This window comes from Pyrus communis, chromosome 3 (assembly GCF_963583255.1).
Source record: "Pyrus communis chromosome 3, drPyrComm1.1, whole genome shotgun sequence".
In the NCBI taxonomy this organism is placed as follows: domain Eukaryota; kingdom Viridiplantae; phylum Streptophyta; class Magnoliopsida; order Rosales; family Rosaceae; genus Pyrus; species Pyrus communis.
Genome location: NC_084805.1, coordinates 22,998,194 through 23,016,991, shown reverse-complemented (window position 1 = coordinate 23,016,991; position 18,798 = coordinate 22,998,194). Strand labels below are relative to the sequence as shown.

General features: G+C 40.2%; 2 protein-coding genes and 2 pseudogenes across 2 annotated transcripts; all 4 read right to left on the bottom strand.

Annotated features, from left to right (window-relative positions):
- Positions 1 to 36: 36 nt before the first annotated feature.
- On the bottom strand, positions 37 to 3,456 carry LOC137728459 (isocitrate dehydrogenase [NADP]-like). The gene is made up of 14 exons (XM_068467241.1): positions 3,357 to 3,456; positions 2,861 to 2,904; positions 2,682 to 2,791; positions 2,307 to 2,344; positions 2,093 to 2,170; positions 1,944 to 1,997; positions 1,767 to 1,868; positions 1,534 to 1,625; positions 1,323 to 1,426; positions 1,100 to 1,168; positions 906 to 1,021; positions 713 to 747; positions 486 to 628; positions 37 to 367 (listed from the first exon to the last, which is right to left on the bottom strand). Exons 1-14 carry the CDS (start codon positions 3,406 to 3,408, stop codon positions 37 to 39), a joined length of 1,368 nt encoding a protein of 455 aa, XP_068323342.1. The 5' UTR covers positions 3,409 to 3,456.
- Positions 3,457 to 6,088: 2,632 nt separating this feature from the next.
- LOC137728458 (serine/threonine-protein kinase AGC1-7-like) lies at positions 6,089 to 6,963 on the bottom strand (annotated as a pseudogene).
- A 3,960-nt stretch (positions 6,964 to 10,923) lies between these two features.
- On the bottom strand, positions 10,924 to 15,071 carry LOC137728457 (isocitrate dehydrogenase [NADP]-like; annotated as a pseudogene).
- LOC137729525 (isocitrate dehydrogenase [NADP]-like) lies at positions 14,831 to 16,129 on the bottom strand. Its single transcript, XM_068468497.1, has 6 exons — positions 15,888 to 16,129; positions 15,694 to 15,809; positions 15,502 to 15,536; positions 15,273 to 15,415; positions 15,034 to 15,155; positions 14,831 to 14,945 (listed from the first exon to the last, which is right to left on the bottom strand). The coding sequence occupies exons 2-5, from the start codon at positions 15,782 to 15,784 to the stop codon at positions 15,146 to 15,148; spliced, it is 279 nt and encodes a 92-aa protein (XP_068324598.1). The 5' UTR covers positions 15,785 to 15,809; positions 15,888 to 16,129; the 3' UTR covers positions 14,831 to 14,945; positions 15,034 to 15,145.
- Between the last annotated feature and the right edge of the window lie 2,669 nt (positions 16,130 to 18,798).

The following is an 18,798-nucleotide window of genomic DNA, read 5'->3' as shown; positions in this document are numbered from 1 at the left end:
TCGGCGTGCTGCTTTGCCGGACTCCTCATCCTACAATCACCTTTTTTTGCTTGTTGAATCGGAGATTACAACTTTGTCTCTGCTAGACAATCTAACTCTCAACTCATCAGCCACGGCGTCAATGAAGTCTTCGGTATTCAGATGCTGAGACCTAGTTACCCTACACGAACCATGAAACTTTTTGTCATACAGAAACAGAAAACGCATCTGAAAGTTGCCAACAAAATACGACTCTCGACAACACTTAGGGCCATGGATGAGGAGTGCAATATCCTTGGTCATCTTCCCAGTTTCGACAGTTCCCACGCAAGATGCTTCAAGTTTCTCTGTAAAATCTAAGAGTCTGGCATTGCCATCTAACTTTGCCCTGATACGAGAACACAGGTTTACTCAAACTTTTATCTGATGTTTCAAACAATTTCTAAACGTAGACACAAAATCCAAATACTGACTTTCAATCACCAGACTACATACTGAGCTAAAACCTGTGTGCAAGACCTTGTGACCATGCAAAGATCGAAGCTATGCTGTTTGTGCTTGTTTCGCCTCCTTTCTGGTGGACCCGGTAATGGCGGGTTACTGTACCATGGGCTGCTTCAGCTTCGATGGCCTTTCCATCTGGGCACACCTGGAACCAAATCCAAGTTTCATACATCCGAACTCATAACTGTACCCCAACAAGCATAGTGAAATATTAGACAGAATTGATTACCAGCATAGATGTCATCAGCCCCGGAGATCCAAAACCTGTATCGAAATTTATTGAAAAGTATCCAAACATTAGCAAACACATTTGCTAGGACCATCAAGGAAATAGCATTTTGTTCCAACAAACGCAGCACCAGACATTAAAAAGGAGAAAGCTGAAGACTAACTCACAGGCTTTAACAAAAGTAAATACAGACCTTGGGCTAAGAAGTCACTTTGCACATCCCCATCATAATTTTTGCATGCCCAAACATAACCTCCTCCACTTTTGAGAGCATAAGCAACCATGTCGTCAATAAGACGATGCTCATACCTCCAAATCAGAGTATTAATTAGTTGAAAATCACCGGAGCTACACAAACTAATCAGCTTGGTTGACAAAGTATCTCACCAAATCCCTGCAGCCTCATATCTTGATCTCCAATGAGCTTCATAAACTTCCTGGAAGATGTCCTTGAATCTTCATTAAATTCAAGAGTAAGAAAATGGCAATAAAAAATCCTGTAGTGAAACGTTACATCATAAACTCATACCGACTCATAATGAAACATGGGTAATTATGAACAGAAAAGATTGCACGGTGAAAGATGCAAGGCAACAGGATAACATCATACCTTCCATCATATTTCTTCAGAATAGTATTTTTAGTGCTAAGATAAAGTGGCCACTTTTTCTGGTACGCAGTGTTCATGGAAGCCTCAGCAAAAGCACGGATAGACTGCTCTAACAATTTAAGCATAATAAAAAATAGCTGTCAGCAAATCATTTACAGATGTAATTAGTTTACCAGAAATTTTTATTTTTGCTTGAACGGAAAATTTGAACCTCGTCCGTGTTATACATGGACAAAGCTATGCCTCCAGCGCCAGTAAATCTGTAAACCTCCCACTCTGTCTTCTCATTGGGCCCATCAGGTACTGCAAAGCAATTGATAAGATAATAATGTACCTATATGGTGTGTGTGTGTGTAAGAAAAGCACACCCGATTAACTTCTATACAAGTACTTTAAACAGTCAAAAGTCAAACTCAGAAATCTTGAAGCTCCCTACTGAATTACCAAAAACCAATTTAAGTTTTCCAGGTCCTTCTATGATTGCATCGGTTGCTCGGTACTGATCACCAAAAGCATGTCTCCCGATGCATATTGGCATTGTCCAACCTGAAATGAACACCAACTTATAGTTCTTTTGCCATTGATACGAAGGTAAATTTAGATGACAAGCTTATAGCAAACCTGGAACAAGACGGAGAACATTTTTGCAGATAATAGGTTCTCTAAAAACAGTACCTGCAGAAAACCGAAATGCATTGGCTACTTACAATCGGTCAAACACGGAAAATTAAATGGAAAAAAACTAAATATTAGGGGAGTATTCAGTTGACCGTTTAAAATGTTCCGTATGGTCTTGTTTGGACTCCTCCATATCTGTTTCAAGTCGAACTCCTTCACACGAGTTTCATCTATAAATATCCAAATAAATGATTCAGATCATCACAATAGTACATTAGCCAAATTGTGTCCGTGAAAAAGGGCCAAGTAGTCCAGTTATTAAGGAGAAATGCATATTGTCTCTCCATTTAAGAATCTATATAATACCTGGAGTTATAGTTGCACACTTTATTGCTACATTGTACCAAGATAACAAGAAAAAAAGAAGAAGCGGAGTTATACAACGAAAATATAGGAGCATCAACAGGAGATAAAGTTATTTTCATGGAAAAAATTAGTTTTAATAAAGATGATAATTGTTTCAATAGATAACAAATTGTGCCTAGCGTGAACAATTTGACTTATATTCCGTTCAAAGTACATGACAAACTCATGTCGAGCGCATTTAAACATGCCAAACTCGTGCCAGTAAAAAAGAAAAGAGAAAGCAGCAATAACTAAAATGAAGATAAAAACAGTAATGTGCCTGAAGGGTACTTGAGTATAGCAAAGCAACTACGTAGGGAGAATGAGAAGGCATACTTAAGCGTAGCTTCGGCACTTTCAATTGTGACTCTATCATTGGTGGCATCACGATTAAGAATCCCAAGGTCAAAGTACTTGACGTCCAACTCCAGGAAGGGAAAAATAAACTGTGGAACACGGAAACAAGTTGACCAAAATCCTATGAAATCACAGGGAACACATGATAACAAAATTACCTTGTCTTTTATCCATGTCCAGAACACCCGAGTCATTTCATCTCCTGCATCACGGAAAATAATGCATCATAGCTTAAACATGGATAACAGCTCCAAGCCTCCGGCAAAGATATATACATCTCAATTCAGATGTTGCATTGCATCTATGTCCTTACCTTCTAATAATATAAGTTGCACGCAACTCGGCTCAAACGAACAAAAAAGAAGTTTAATCATTTAAATCTATGAGCTCAGAAACATCAAATTAGTGGACTGGTGGGTAAGGCAAGAAAGCCTACAAATTGACCAAAATCCTGTAATCTAAGATCATCTACTTTTATGGAGCATGATAGTTGGGGTGTCCTTAAAACATGGATGAAGGGCATGCTCTGATCAATGGGATCATCAAAAAACAGAGAAACATGCCATTTTTGAGCAGCTTAAACAAGAGTTAGAAATAAAACAATGGCGGAAAATAGAAATCAGAGAATCAGATGGGAGTGCAGGGAAATCGTACCGTCCATTTCGACAATTGGGTTGGTCACCTTTATCTTGTCGAACGCCTCCATTTCTCCCCTGACACCAAAACAGGTCAAAGTTTCGTGCTTTTTGCTTCGAAAGCTACGGCGAGAGAAAATAGAATCAGTGAAGAAAAGTGTATATTTGTTGTTTACTTAATGAAATTGAAAGGTCAGAGGCTGAAATGGGAACCGAGAAATGAGAGTGCGTGATGACAAAAGAGATCCTCTGGATCTCTCCCATCAAAACCACCAAATCTAGTTATTTGGATTCTTGAAATTTGATCAAACAGTTAAAATTATTATAACTTTGAAGCTTCCTATTTGTAACTATTGGATCAAATTTTAAAGGTCCGGATGAGTAGACTTGATGGCTTTGATGGGAAAGATACGGAAATGATCTCTTCCCATTAACAAGAAGCAACTTTGACATTTTCACTATTCTATTTATCTATTTTTTAATAAAAGAACTTTTTATTTACACGTGTGTTTCTTTTGAAATATTTTATTTTTTGTCCAACTAATTTTACATATTTCATCAAACTTACTATACTCAATCCTGTTTTCCAATCTCTTGCTAACGCAATGTGGGAGCTCGAAGTTGAGACGTCTTTTAACACAAAGAAGCGAAGTAATAATATAGCTAGGTTTTTTTGGGTCAAACTAAATTACTTCCATTAATTAAATAGACAACTACAAGGAAAAGGCAGCTTATTACCTAATTAAATACAAACCCAACAACAAATAAGAAAATACAGTAGATAGGCCCAAAGTGGCTAGCTAAAAAACAACAAAAAAACCCTAAGACTAAAATGGAAACCAGCAGCCACAATATGTCCCTCCATCGCAAGGCCACCACCACCACTAAGAGGACAAACCAACGGAACAATTGGATTGACGGAAAATAGGGGTGAGTGAGCCATCCGTGCGGATTGTGTCCTTGCATGCCTCAGTACCCCCACCTCCCACGGTTACAGCCAGCTATCACAAGGCAGCCATTCATTCAAACAAGAACCAACTACTTTGTTGCAGCATACATGCCAGTAGTGTATTACGATCCGTGGTCTCTTTTTAGTGGGGAGGAATAGTGCGGGAATGGCGGTTCTCAAACGAGGGAATCGCTCCTCTCTAACCAAATAGTGCTAAAAGCATTTTAACAGCCACTTAATACCCTAGGAGAAGCACACGGGCCGAGTAGCAGTGGCCGGTGGTTGAGGATGCACGATGTACTATAGCATTGGAGCAAGAGAGGGCCGTGGAGGTCCATATCTGAGACCAGCTCATGGGAATTGAGACAAAGTTCAAAGAACAAAGCTCAAAGGAAGCCAAAACAAAGATCAAAAGAGAAAAAATGCTGAAATTAAAAAAACTTTTTGAGCGAAAGGATGGGGGAAGGATGAAGGAAATAAGGGGGAAGAGGGAAGATGCAAAGAGTAGAGATGGATGGGAAAGAAGGAAGAAGGGCTAGAAAAAGGTGGGAAGGATCAATGGGGAAAGATGGGGAAAGAAGGAAGCTGCAGAGGGTGGAGAAGGAAGAGGCTAGAAAAAGGTGGGAGTCAGGCTGCTACCAACCCCAAGCTGGAGCAAGGAACGGTTGCTAGGAGGGTTTCTTTTTTCTTGAAGGTAGAGGGAAAGAAAGGTTTTAGAGAGAGAGGTTTTTTCTGTCATTAGATTAATAGCTAGTTAGTATACTTGTTTGTGCCTTGAGTTGTGTTATGTATAGTCATGCACAAAGCTTCTAGGGTGCTCTAGAGTACCATACTCCAGGTGTTTTAACTGTTCGATCTTGATTTTTATACTTTTAAATAAAGATTTAACAATTAAAACATCTGGAGTATCATGTACTCTAGAACAATCAAGAAAGTCCCTAGTCATGCATGGTGGGTCTCCTTAATATTTGTCGTTGTACCGGGGTGGCCTCATGGTTGTCGTTAGAATTTTTCTTCATACCTCATCAATGTGAATAGTTATTTCATGTTGGAAAGTGTATAAGTTATGAAACGACTTATGAGGAGTTGTGTTACTCTTTTATTATCAATTAATTTTAAAGTGGAACTTTAATTTCATGGTATTAGAGTCTCGCGTGCTTTTGTTTTTTTGTTTTTAGTATTTTATATTTCGAATAGTCACTTTGGGTTTCAGAATAAACCCATTTTGTAGTCCCAAAGGCCTGCTCAAGTAGGCATCTTTCCCAAGTGCAAGGAGATGCCTAAACAAGTCAAGGGTAGAGAATATTATACAAGACACTATTGCTATCTCCCCATACAAATTCTAAACATGTTTACTATGACAGCATACAATATCCAGGAGTTGTATCATTAACACAATCTACGTTTCAATTCAGCCGGAGGAGTTCCATAAATCAACATGAAATTCCGGAGCAACGGAACAAGTATTAGTCCTACTTTGAACAAATTGACAGTATGTTACACCAGACCAGATACAAATCATATACAATGTAGTACACATAGACAAATCCTTAAACAAAAATCGACGCATATACACGCGAAAGAATGACACACAAAACTTTAGATGCAATTTCCATCCCTATATATGTGTTTTTATTTCCCCTTGCCTAGAAAGAAATCAATAGTATTCTGTCAACAAATGTTTTCTCTGTGAAACCCTCAACATGTAATGATAAGTATATATATCATTGGGTTGTAACGTTTTGCTCTTTGTACAATGTAGTTTTCCTCCGGAGAATGTAAAATATCATCCTAAAGGAGTGCTAGAAGTACTCAAAATCTACATAAGATGAATCATTACTACCGTTCTTCTTATCACTTCCCACATCTGTCATCTTTTTGTCTGCAAAGTTCGCCTCCTTGCTGGCATATTGTAAAAAGTTTACCGGTTCAGGAACATGGGGAGGCGTGGCACATCTCACCAGATCCCATTTCACTCCCTCGAAAAATGGGTGTTGCTTTATTTCTGTGGCACCCCTTTTGTACGCAATTCGTTTATGTGGTTCTTTCACCAAGAGTCCTCGTATGAGATTACGCACCACAATGCTTACTTGTGGTGGTTCTCGGAAATTCAGAGGCTGGCCTACAACGTTGAAGAGCGTGGCACGACTTCCTTGACCTATGAAGGGGGTTGTCCCATGTAAGAGCTCGTATAAGAAGATACCAAATGTCCACCAGTCCACTGCACTTCCATGGCCCTCTCCGCGAATAATCTCTGGGGCTAGATATTCGTGTGTTCCAACAAATGACATGGAACGCACATTTGTAGGCTCTGCCATCAGTTCAGGGAGGGATCTGATTTGGATTTCCGGTTTTTCTTGGTAGGTAAAATGCGTGGAAAGAAATTGGCATACAACCATGCACAGCAAGGTCATCGTCTAAAATGCCCCCGCCACCACCACCACCACCGGCAGCACCACCAATGCTTACATGGGCAGATGAAGGCTTGACTAGTGTAGGATTGACAGAACAACGGAGTGAGAGATCGAAGTCTGAGAGCATGATATGACCCTCGTCTCTTACTAGAACATTAATTTGCTGGTTTCCTCTTTTTTATCGTAAAATATTTAGAATGGAAACGTGAGAGTTGAACACTAGCCATGAGTGCGGCAGTAGGTGTTCTTACCACCAGACCCATTTTAACAAAGTTCAGTAAACCTCTTTATGGGGTTTAAATTATTTCCGTACTGTACTACCAGCGTATACTCAATATAAATGAATCGTAAATATTTTATTTGATCCTTATAGGGATTTTCCTTTTGCTTTCTGTTCATTGCAGTACCTAACTCGCTGTTTCTGGTCTGTATATTTTTTTAAGACATAAGGAAAGAATAGTCGGAAAAAATCTGCATAAGCTATAGAGAGCAAATCGCAGGATGGATGAAGAGCCAAAACAGTGGAGAAAGTTGCTACTGTGACTATGGAAACCTGAAAGAAGATGATGGCAATGCCAAGCTGCCTTCACATTCAAATTTCGTGGTTTAGTACTATAGTAAAGATTGTCGTGTATGTATGTATACATGTGTTAATTTATCAGTCGGACTGTTCATGAGATTTAAATTCATGACCTCCTCGGACAACATCGAAGACTGTACTACTAATCCAAGTGGGTCATTGATTCATTGGCCATTGATGTATGTATTTTTTTTTGTGATGTATGTGTTTTTCTTATGCGAAAATGGATGGATGTATGATGTTTAAGCAAATTCGAAACCGATAAAGAAAAATTACCTAAGAAATATAAATCTTGTTAATTGTGTTCCCCGATGCAAGGTTAGTGCCAAATAATAAAACAGAGTGGTTAATGATGCAACTTTTAAAGTGAAGGGTATTTTACCCCCGGAAACATCACTGTAACGAAAAAAATGTTGGAGTCCCACGTCGGATTAAGTCTCAAATATCTATTATTGGTTTGTAAGTAAGTAGGATATTAAAGTGATTGACGTGTGGTGGAGCCTTGGCAAAGTGGGTATATGATGTTTGAAACCTGCTCACCACCGGTTAGTGTATGAGATCACATTAAGCACTTCCTAAGCTAGTTAGGTTAGTGACACTTCATTCATTATGAGTAGATAGCAAACAAGCACAACTATGAATCGATTGGTTGGGCCCATGGCCCATGTTCCACAGATGAAAAATACCTTACCTAGCTTGCTGTGTGGCCAAACTCCCTTGTCTGCTACCCGATTAGTGTCCTTTTTAACCTTAGTCATAGTAGAGTAAAGATTAACGCATGTATATACATATGTGTTTTTAATTCATCAACTTTTTTTTTTTTTTTTTTTTAATACAAGCGAGAGTAAAAGATGGTGAAATCAAACCTTGAACTTTGGGTGCAAAGGAAATTCTCTTAACCATGCTTGAGTCACAAATCACTTCCTATGAAACTCAAACAATCAGCTCATCCCAACAAAATTGATGTATGTTTCTTTTTATCTTTTCTTTTATTATGTGAATCAAATCTAGATGAGATTCTAACTTAGAACCTCCTCCTAAAAAAATTGGAGGATTGGTACCATTAATCAAAATGGTCATTGGTGATTGATGTACTTTGAAGGTTTATTAAATATGAGAGGTTTGTAACTCAATTGTTTAAGAATATTTCTGCTTGTAATCAAGGCACCTAATATGTTTTTTAATCTGACGTTAAATTCTTTAATCTTAATTTTAAGATCATTCTTAAAAAAAATCAATATTTAGTGTGTGAGGTCCCATGAAGCATGCTCTAACCCATCGACTTGGGCACCCCACCCATGATAAAGTGGGTAGCAAATGCAAACCGTTTCTTGTTTGGTCTCAAGTAAAGAACGGAAGATGCTGAGACAATGAGACCTAGTGATCCTAGATGAAACATGAAACCTTTATCGCACGGAAACAAAATCCAAGCAATTTAAACTTATAAAGAAATACGACTTTTGAGTCCCACATCGGGTAAACCCTGGTTGCCACAACTGTTTATAAGGAATTGCATTAAACTTCAGTATTGCCGAGCCTGGTGGCATAGGTTTATAACTAAGTAGGGCATTAAAGTAATTGATGGGTGATGGAATCTTGGTCAAGTGAGGCTTATGGTGTTTGAAATCTGTTCACCACTCTTGTGAAGTCACTTTAAGCACACCTTAAGCCCCTCATGTCATATCCCGGCCCGGTGGGGGCCACTTCCCGGGCCCGACTCCACTACCGTAGCACGATATTGTCCGCTTTGGGCTTACCATTCCCTCACGGTTTTGTTTTTGGGAACTCACGAGCAACTTCCCAGTGGGTCACCCATCATGGGATTGCTCTAGCCTCCTTCTCGCTTAACTTCGGAGTTCCTACGGAACCTGAAGCCAGTGAGCTCCCAAAAGGCCTCGTGCTAGGTAAGGATGGGAATATACATATAAGGATCACTCCCCTGGGCAATGTGGGATGTCACAATCCACCCCCCTTAGGGGCCCGACGTCCTCGTCGGCACACACGTGGCCAGGGTTAGGCTTTGATACCAATTTGTCACATCCCGGCCCGGGTGGCACCACTTCCCGGGCCCGCTCCACCACCGTAGCACGATATTGTCCGCTTTGGGCCCCGACCACGCCCTCACGGTTTTGTTTTTGGGAACTCACACGAGAACTTCCCAATGGGTCACCCATCTTGGGAGTGTTCTCGCGCGCTACTCGCTTAACTTCGGAGTTCCCATGGAACCCGAAGCCAGTGAGCTCCCAAAAGGCCTCGTGCTAGGTAAGGATGGGAATATACATATAAGGATCACTCCCCTGGGCGATGTGGGATGTCACACCTCAGGTTAGTAGGGGCATCCCACCCTTACGAGCGGGATAGCAAACAAACAAACACACAATGCAAACACAGTTTGAATCGACTGAGACCCCCCGATGGGGTAGCGCAGATGAGAGCTACCTAACCTTGGCGTGCTGCTTTGCCGGACTCCTCATCCTACAATCACCTTTTTTTGCTTGTTGAATCTTCTTCAATCATGACATGGAGTCGAAGGGTATAAAAACAAATTGTGTGATTGTTAGTTTAATTCTTCAGTGTATGTGTAAGATGGGCATGCCTTCTGAAGCGGTGGATCAGTTTACAGAATATAAGAACTTGGGTATCTATCTTGACGAGGTTTCGTAGAATTTCTTGAAGAGATGAAGTGTAAGCATATGGTTTTAGATATTATGCATTACACAACATTGAGCTCATATTAAGCATGTTCTAAGCTACTCAGGTTAGTGACACTTCATTCATTATGAGTAGATAGCAAACAAGCACAACTATGAATCGATTGGTTGGGCCCATGGACCATGCTCCATAGATGAAAAATATCTTACCTAGCTTGTTGTTTGGCCAAACTCCCCTGTCCGCCACTTGATTAGTGTCTTTTTTAACATTAGTCATAGTAGAGTAAAGTTAACGTATGTATATACATATATGTGTTTTTAATTCATCAACTCTTTTTTATTGTTTTTATTTTTTTATATACAAGCGAGAGTAAGGAGATGGTGAAATCACACCTTGAACTTCAGGTGCAACGGAAATTCTCTTAAACTTGAGTCACAAATCACTTCCTATGAAATTCAAACCATCAGCTCGTCCCAACAAAAATGATGTATGTTTCATTTTATCTTTTCTTATATTTTGTGAATCAAATCTCGATGAGATTCAAACTCAGAATCTCCTCCTAAGAAAATCGGAGGATTGGTACCATTAATCAAAATGGTTGTTGATGATTGATGTACTTTCAAGGTTTAATTAAATATAAGAGGCTTGTAACTCAGTTGTTTAGGAATATTTCTACTTGTAATCAAGGCACCTAATAAGTTTTTTAATCTGACTTTAAATGTTTTAATCTTAATTTTAACATCGTTCCTAAAAAAAACCACTATTTGGTGTGTGAGGTCCCATGAAGCATGCCCCAACCCATCGACTTGGGCAGCAAGTGCAAACAGGTTTTTGTTTTGGTCTCAAATAAAGAACAGAAGATGACAATGAGACCTAGTGATCCTAGATCAAACATGAAAATTTTATCGCACGGAAACAATATCTAAGGAATTTAAACTTTTAAAGAAATACAACTTTTGAGTCCCACATCAGGTAAACCCTGGTTGCCACAGCTGTTTATAAGGAATTGCATTGTACTTCAGTATCGCCGAACCTGGTAGCGCAGGTTTGTAACTAAGCAGGGCATTAAAACGATTGATGGGTGATGGAATCTTGGTCAAGCGAGGCCATGGTGTTTGAAATCTGTTCACAACTCTTGTGAGGTCACTTTAAGCACGCCCTAAGCCCCTCGGGTTAGTAGGGGCACCCCACCCTTACGAGCGGGGTAGCAAAACAAACAAACACACAATGCAAACACAGTTTGAATCCGACTGAGACCCCCCCCGATGGGGTAGCGCAGATGAAAACTTCCTAACCTCGGCGTGCTGCTTTGCCGGACTCCTCATCCTACAATCACCTTTTTTTGCTTGTTGAATCTTCTTCAATCAACTGTTACACGATCATTGCAACTGCAAACCTCTCAATTTCCCAAAACAACGATAAAGTTTGTTACGACAAACAAGTCCCCCATCGCCCATCGGAGACAAACTTATTTGCTCAAGTGTTTGTAAGGTAATACACTCAGACTAATTATTTCCGGGCCTGGTAACGTGGACTTTTAACCAAACGGAGATTAAGACTTTGTCTCTGCTAGACAATCTAACTCTCAACTCATCAGCCACGGCGTCAATGAATTCTTCGGTATTCAGATACTGAGACCTAGTTACCCTACAAAATACGACTCTGGACAACACTTACTTAGGCCCATGGATGAGGAGTGCAAGATCCTTGGTCATCTTCCCAGATTCGACAGTTCATACGCAAGATGCTTCAAGTTTCTCTGTAAAATCTAAGATTCTGGCATTGCCATCTAACTTTGCCCTGATACGATAACACAGGTTTACTCAAACTCTTATCTGATGTTTCAAACAATTTCTAAACGTAGACACAAAATCCAAAGACTGACTTTCAACCACCAGACTACATACTGAGCTAATACCTGTGTGCAAGACCTCGTGACCATGCAAAGATCGAAGCTATGCTGTTTGTGCTTGTTTCGCCTCCTTTCTGGTGGACCCGGTAATGGCGGGTTACTGTACCATGGGCTGCTTCAGCTTCGATGGTCTTTCCATCTGGGCACACCTGGAACCAAATCCATGTTTTCATACATCCAAACTCATAACTGTACCCCAACAAGCATAGTGAAATATTAGACAGAATTGATTACCAGTATAAATGTCATCAGCCCCAGAGATCCAAAACCTGTATCAAAGTTCATTGAAAGGTAACCAAACATTAGCAAACACATTCGCCAGGACAATCAAGGAAATAGCATTCGCTTCCAACAAACGCAGCACCACATGTTAAAAAGAGAAATAGTTGAATACTAACTCAAAGACTTTAACAAAAGTAAATACAGACCTTGGGCTAAGAAGCCACTTTGCACATCCCCATCATAATTTTTGCACGCCCAAACATAACCTCCTTCACTTTTGAGAGCATAAGCAACCATGTTGTCAATAAGACGATGCTAATACCTTCAAATCAGAGTACTAATTAGTTGAAAACCACCGGACCTACACAAACTAATCAGCTTGGATGACAAGTTATCTCACCAAATCCCTGCAATATCTTGATCTCCAGTGAGCTTCAGAAACTTCCTGGAAGATGTCCTTGAACCTTCATTACATGCAAGAGTAAGAAAATGGCAATAAAAATCCTGTAGTGAAACGTTACATCAAAGTCACACCGACTCATAAAGTACCATGGGTAATTATGAAAAGAAAAGACTGCACGGTGAAAGATGAAAGACAACCGGATAGCATCATACCTTCCATCATATTTCTTCAGAATAGTATTTTTAGTGCTAAGATAAAGTGGCCACTTTTTCTGGTAGTCAGTGTTCATGGAAGCCTCAGCAAAAGCACGGATAGACTGCTCTCACAATTTAAGCAGAATAAAAAAAAGCTGTTAAGTCATTTACAGAGGTAACCAGTTTACCAGAACTTTTTATTTCTGCTTAAACGGAAAATTTGAACCTCGTCCGTGTTATACATGGACAATGCTATGCCTCCAGCACCAGTAAATTTGTAAACCTCCCACTCTGTCTTCTCGTTGGGCCCATCAGGTCTGCAAAGCAATTGGTAAGATAATAACGTACCTATATGGTGTGTGTGTGTGTGTGTGCACGTGTGTTTGTGTGTATAAGAAAAGTGGACGAGATTAACTTCTATACAAGCACTTTAAACAGTCAGAAGTCAAACTCAGAAATCTTGAAGCTCTCTACTGAATTACCAAAAATCAATTTAAGTTTTCCAGGTCCTTCTATGATTGCATCAGTTGCTTCGTACTGATCACCAAAAGCATGTCTCCCAATACATATTGGCATTGTCCAACCTGAAATGAACACTAACTTACAGTTCTTTTGACAATGATACAGGGCACATCAGATTAAGTCTCAAATATCTAGCGTCGGCTTGTAACTAAGCATGATATTAAAGTGATTGACATGTGGTGGAGCCTTGGCAAAGTGGGTATATGAGGTATGAAATCTAGTCACCACCAGTTAGTGTGTAAGATCACATTAAGCACGTCCTAAGCTATTTAGGTTAGTGACATTCTATTCATTATGAGTCGATAGCAAACAAGCACAATTATGAATTGATTGGTTGGGCTCATGGCCCATGTTTCGTAGATGAAGAATACCTTACCTAGCTTGCTGTTCGGTCAAACTCCCCTCTCCGCCGCCCGATTAGTGTCTTTTTTAACCTTAGTTATAATAGAGTAAAGATTAACGTATGTATATACATATGTGTGTTTTTAATTCATCAACTTTTTTTTTTTTTTTATATATACAAGTAAGAGTAAGGAGATGGTGAAATCAAACTTTGAACTTCGGGTGCAATGGAAATTCTCTTAAACTTGAGTCACAAATCCCTTCCTAAGAAATTCAAACCATCTACTCGTCCCAACAAAATTGATATATGTTTCACTTTATCTCTTGTTATATTATGCGAATCAAATCTAGATGAGATTCAAACTCAGAATCTCCTACTAACAAAATAGGAGGATTGGTACCCTTAATCAAAACGGTCGTTGGTGATTGATGTACTTTCAAGGTTTAATTAAATATAAGAGGCTTGTAACTCAGTTGTTTAGAAATATTTCTGCTTATAATCAAGGCACCTAATAAGTTTTTTAATTTGATGTTAAATGTTTTAATCTTAATTCCAACACCATTCCTTAAAAAAACCACTATTTGGTGTGTGAGGTCCCATGAAGCATGCCCTAACCCATCGACTTGGGCAGCAAGTGCAAACCGTTTTTTGTTTCGGTCTCAAGTAAAGACCAGAAGATGACAATGAGACCTAGTGATCCTAGATGAAACATGAAACTTCTATTGCACGGAAACAATATCCAAGCAATTTAAACTTTCAAATAAATACGACTTTTGAGTCCCACATCGGGTAAATCCTGATTGCCACAACTGTTTATAAGGAATTGCATTAAACTTCACTATCGCCGAGCCTGGTAGCACAGGTTTGTAACTAAGCAGGGCATTAAAGCGATTGATAGGTGATGGAATCTTGGTCAAGCGAGGCCATGGTGTTTGAAATCTGTTCACCACTCTTGTGAAGTCACTTTAAGCACGCCCTAAGTCCCTTGGGTTAGTAGGGGCACCCCACCCCTATGAGTGGGGTAGCAAACAAACAAACACACAATGCAAACACAGTTTGAATCGACTGAGACCCCCCGATGGGGTAGCGCAGATGAAAACTAACCAACCTCGGCGTGCTGCTTTGCCGGACCCCTCATCCTACAATCACCTTTTTTTGCTTGTTGAATCTTCTTCAGTCAACTGTTACACATTGCAACTGCAAACCTCTCAATTTCCCAAAACAACGATAAAGTTTGTTGCGACAAACAAGAGTCCCCCATCGGAGACAAACTTATTTGCTCAAGTGTTTGTAAGGTAGTACGCTGAGACTAATTTGTACTTGTAACCAAAACCCTCTGCTAGACAATCTAACTCTCAACTCATCAGCCACGGCGTCAATAAATTCTTCAGTATTCAGATACTGGGACCTGGTGACCCTACACGAAGCATGAAACTTTTTATCATACAGAAACAGAAAACGCATCCGAAAGTTACCAACAAAATACGACTCTTGACAACACTTACTTAGGCCCATGGATGAGGAGTGCAAGATCCTTGGTCATCTTCCCAGATTCGACAGTTCCTACGCATGATGCTTCAAGTTTCTCTGTAAAATCTAAGAGTCTGGCATTGCCATCTAACTTTGCCTTGATACGATAACACAGGTTTACTCAAACTATTATCTAATGTTTCAAACAATTTCTAAACAGAAGCAAATTCCAAATACTGACTTTCAACCACTAGACTACATACCGAGCTAGTACCTGTGTGCAAGACCTCGTGACCATGCAAAGATCGAAGCTATGCTGTTTGTGCTTGTTTCGCCTCCTTTCTGGTGGACCCGGTAATGATGGGTTACTGTACCATGGGCTGCTTCAGCTTCGATGGTCTTTCCATCTGGGCACACCTGGAACCAAATCCAAGTTTTCATGCATCCAAACTCATAACTGTACCCCCAACAAGCATAGCGAAATATTAGACAAAATTGATTACCAGTATAAATGTCATCAGCCCCAGAGATCCAAAACCTGTATCAAAGTTTATTGAAAGGTAACCAAACATTAGCAAACATATTCGCTAGGGCAGTCAAGGAAATAGCTTTTGCTTCCAACAAAAGCAGCACCACACATTAAAAAGAGAAATAGTTGAATCCTGACTCACAGACTAACAAAAGTAAATACAGACCTCGGGCTAAGAAGTCACTTTGCACATCCCCATCATAATTTTTGCATGCCCAAACATAACCTCCTTCACTTTTGAGAGCATAAGCAACCATGTTGTCAATAAGACGATGCTCATACCTTCAAATCAGAGTACTAATTAGTTGAAAATCACCGGACCTACACAAACTAATCAGCTTGGATGACAAGTTATCTCACCAAATCCCTGCAGCTTCATATCTTGATCTCCAATGGGCTTCATAAGCTTCCTGGAAGATGTCCTTGAACCTTCATTAAATTCAAGAGTAAGAAAATGGAAATAAAAATCCAGTAGTGAAACGTTAAATCATAGTCACACCGACTCATAATGTACCATGGGTAATTATGAAAAGAAAAGACTGCACGGTGAAAGATGAAAGACAACCGGATAACATCCTACCTTCCATCATATTTCTTCAGAATAGTATTTTTAGCGCTAAGATAAAGTGGCCACTTTTTCTGGTATGCAGTGTTCATGGAAGCCTCAGCAAAAGCACAGATAGACTGCGCTCTCAATTTAAGCAGAATAAAAATAGTTGTTAAATCATTTACAGAGTTAACCAGTTTACCAGAACATTTTATTTCTGCTTAAACGGAAAATTTGAACCTCATCCGTCTTATACATGGACAATGCTATGCCTCCAGCACCAGTAAATTTGTAAGCCTCCCACTCTGTCTTCTCATAGGGCCCATCAGGTACTGCAAAGCAATTGGTAAGATAATAAAAGAGAAAAAGTGTTGAAATTAAAAAAACTTTTTGAGTGGAAAGATGGGGGAAGGATGAAGGAAAGAAGGGGAAAGAGGGAAGATGCAAAGAGTAGAGATGGATGGAAAGAAAAGATGGGGAAAGAGGGAAGCTACTGTTATGATTTCTGATGTTAATCATTCATTTATTCCCTCCAGGCCTTACGGGTTATATACATACAATCTTTACAATTTAAAAATGCAAGTGACTGCACGCCACACATGCAGCAGCACAGTCACAGCACACAATAGCACTCAGATGCAATAGCACGAATAGAATTCTGCACTGCATGTGCATACTGATCTCAACCCATGCTTGCCAACTAGGATTCATGTGCATACTGATCTCAACCCATGCTTGCCAACTAGGATTCTGCACTGCATGTGCATACTGATCTCAGTGCATACTGAGTTGTTATGATTTCTGATGTTAATCATTTATTTATTCCCTCCAGGCCTTACGGGTTATATACATACAATCTTTACAATTTAAAAATGCAAGTGACTGCACGCCACACATGCAGCAGCACAGTCACAGCACACAATAGCACTCAGATGCAATAGCACGAATAGAATTCTGCACTGCATGTGCATACTGATCTCAACCCATGCTTGCCAACTAGGATTCATGTGCATACTGATCTCAACCCATGCTTGCCAACTAGGATTCTGCACTGCATGTGCATACTGATCTCAGTGCATACTGATCTCATTTAACAGCCCCCCGCAAGCTGACAGGTTGTGGAACAACAGGAAGCTTGGAGACAAGGAACTTAAACCGAGACGAAGACAGACCTTTGGTAAACAGGTCAGCAAGTTGATCTTGCGAACAAAGATAATTAACCAATAATTGCCCACGAACCACCTGCTCCCGTACATAGTGATAGTCAACTTCCAAGTGTTTAGTTCGTGCATGAAAAACTGGATTGGACGCGAGAGCTATGGAAGATATATTGTCACACCAGATTTGAGGACGAACCAAATACAAATGCAGATCTTTGAATAATGATCTTAACCAAGAGAGCTCAGCCGCAGTGTATGCCAACTGCCTGTACTCGGCTTCAGCACTAGACCTAGAAACAGTCTTCTGCTTCTTTGAACTCCAGGATATAAGGTTGGAACCAAGATATATACAAAAGCCTCCAGTTGAATGACGAGTATCCGGATTCCCTGCATAATCCGCATCAGAGAAAGCACTGAGTTGAGTAGGTCCAGGTTTATAGAGAAGACCATGAGTATGCGTGGCCTTCAAATATCGTAAAATCCGTTTGACGGCCATCCAGTGAGTTGTTTGGGGAGCATGCATAAATTGGCATACTTGGTTGACAGCATAGGACAAATCTGGGCGTGTAATTGTGAGGTATTGTAGTGCTCCAACCACACTACGATACACATCTGGTTTGTCATACAGTTCGCCCCCATGCGCACTGAGCTTTTGACCGGATGAGACGGGAGTAGATATAGGCTTGGCTTCAGTAAATTTGGTGCGAGATAGCAAGTCCAATGCATATTTAGATTGACAAAGATGCATAGCAGTGCCATAATAGTTGACTTCAACCCCCAAAAAATAATGAAGGGTTCCTAAGTCTTTCATGGAGAACAACGTACCCAAGCGCTGAATCAATCGGGATATTTGGTGAGAACTATTGCCTGTGATGAGTATGTCATCCACATAGATTAGGAGAAGCAAATACACACCGTTTTGTCTGAACACAAATAAACTGTAGTCACATGTGGATTCCTGGAAACCTAGTTCGAGCAAAAAATCTGAGAACCTCTGAAACCAAGCCCTGGGCGCTTGCTTCAAACCATAAAGACTACGTTGAAGTTTACACACATGATTTGGGAATTGTTGATCAACAAACCCCGGCGGCTGGCGCATGTAAACTTCTTCCTTCAGAAACCCATGCAGAAACGCATTTTGCACGTCAAGCTGCCTGACCTGCCATTTGTTAGACACAGCAAGACTTAAAACAAGCCTGATCGTATTGTGCTTGACAACAGGACTAAAGGTCTCACTGTAATCCACTCCAGCCTGTTGATGAAACCCATTGGCGACAAGCCGCGCTTTATGTCGTTCAATCGTACCATCTGCACGTCTCTTCAACTTAAACACCCACTTGTTAGGAAGCAAATTCATGTTGGAATGATGGGGAACCAAACTCCAAGTTCCACATCGCTGTAATGCATTAAATTCTTGACTCATCGCATTTCTCCACTCCGGATATTTAACAGCTTGACTGAAACATGTTGGTTCAACAGGTAACGTGTCAACAGTTAAATGCATGGCATATTTGGGATTGGGTTTATGAATCCCTGACTTGGAACGAGTAGTAACGTGATAGTG

Coding starts and splice junctions, on each gene's coding strand:
- LOC137729525 (XM_068468497.1), bottom strand. CDS start 15,784: ATGGTTGCTTATGCTCTCAAAAGTGAAGGAGGTTATGTTTGGGCATGC. Junction 15,537..15,693: donor AAGTGACTTCTTAGCCCGAG/GTCTGTATTTAC, acceptor ACTTTGATACAG/GTTTTGGATCTCTGGGGCTG. Junction 15,416..15,501: donor GGCTGATGACATTTATACTG/GTAATCAATTTT, acceptor ATTTGGTTCCAG/GTGTGCCCAGATGGAAAGAC.
- LOC137728459 (XM_068467241.1), bottom strand. CDS start 3,408: ATGGAGGCGTTCGACAAGATAAAGGTGACCAACCCAATTGTCGAAATG. Junction 1,998..2,092: donor CATACGGAACATTTTAAACG/GTCAACTGAATA, acceptor GGTTTTCTGCAG/GTACTGTTTTTAGAGAACCT. Junction 368..485: donor TCACAAGGTCTTGCACACAG/GTTTTAGCTCAG, acceptor TTCTCGTATCAG/GGCAAAGTTAGATGGCAATG.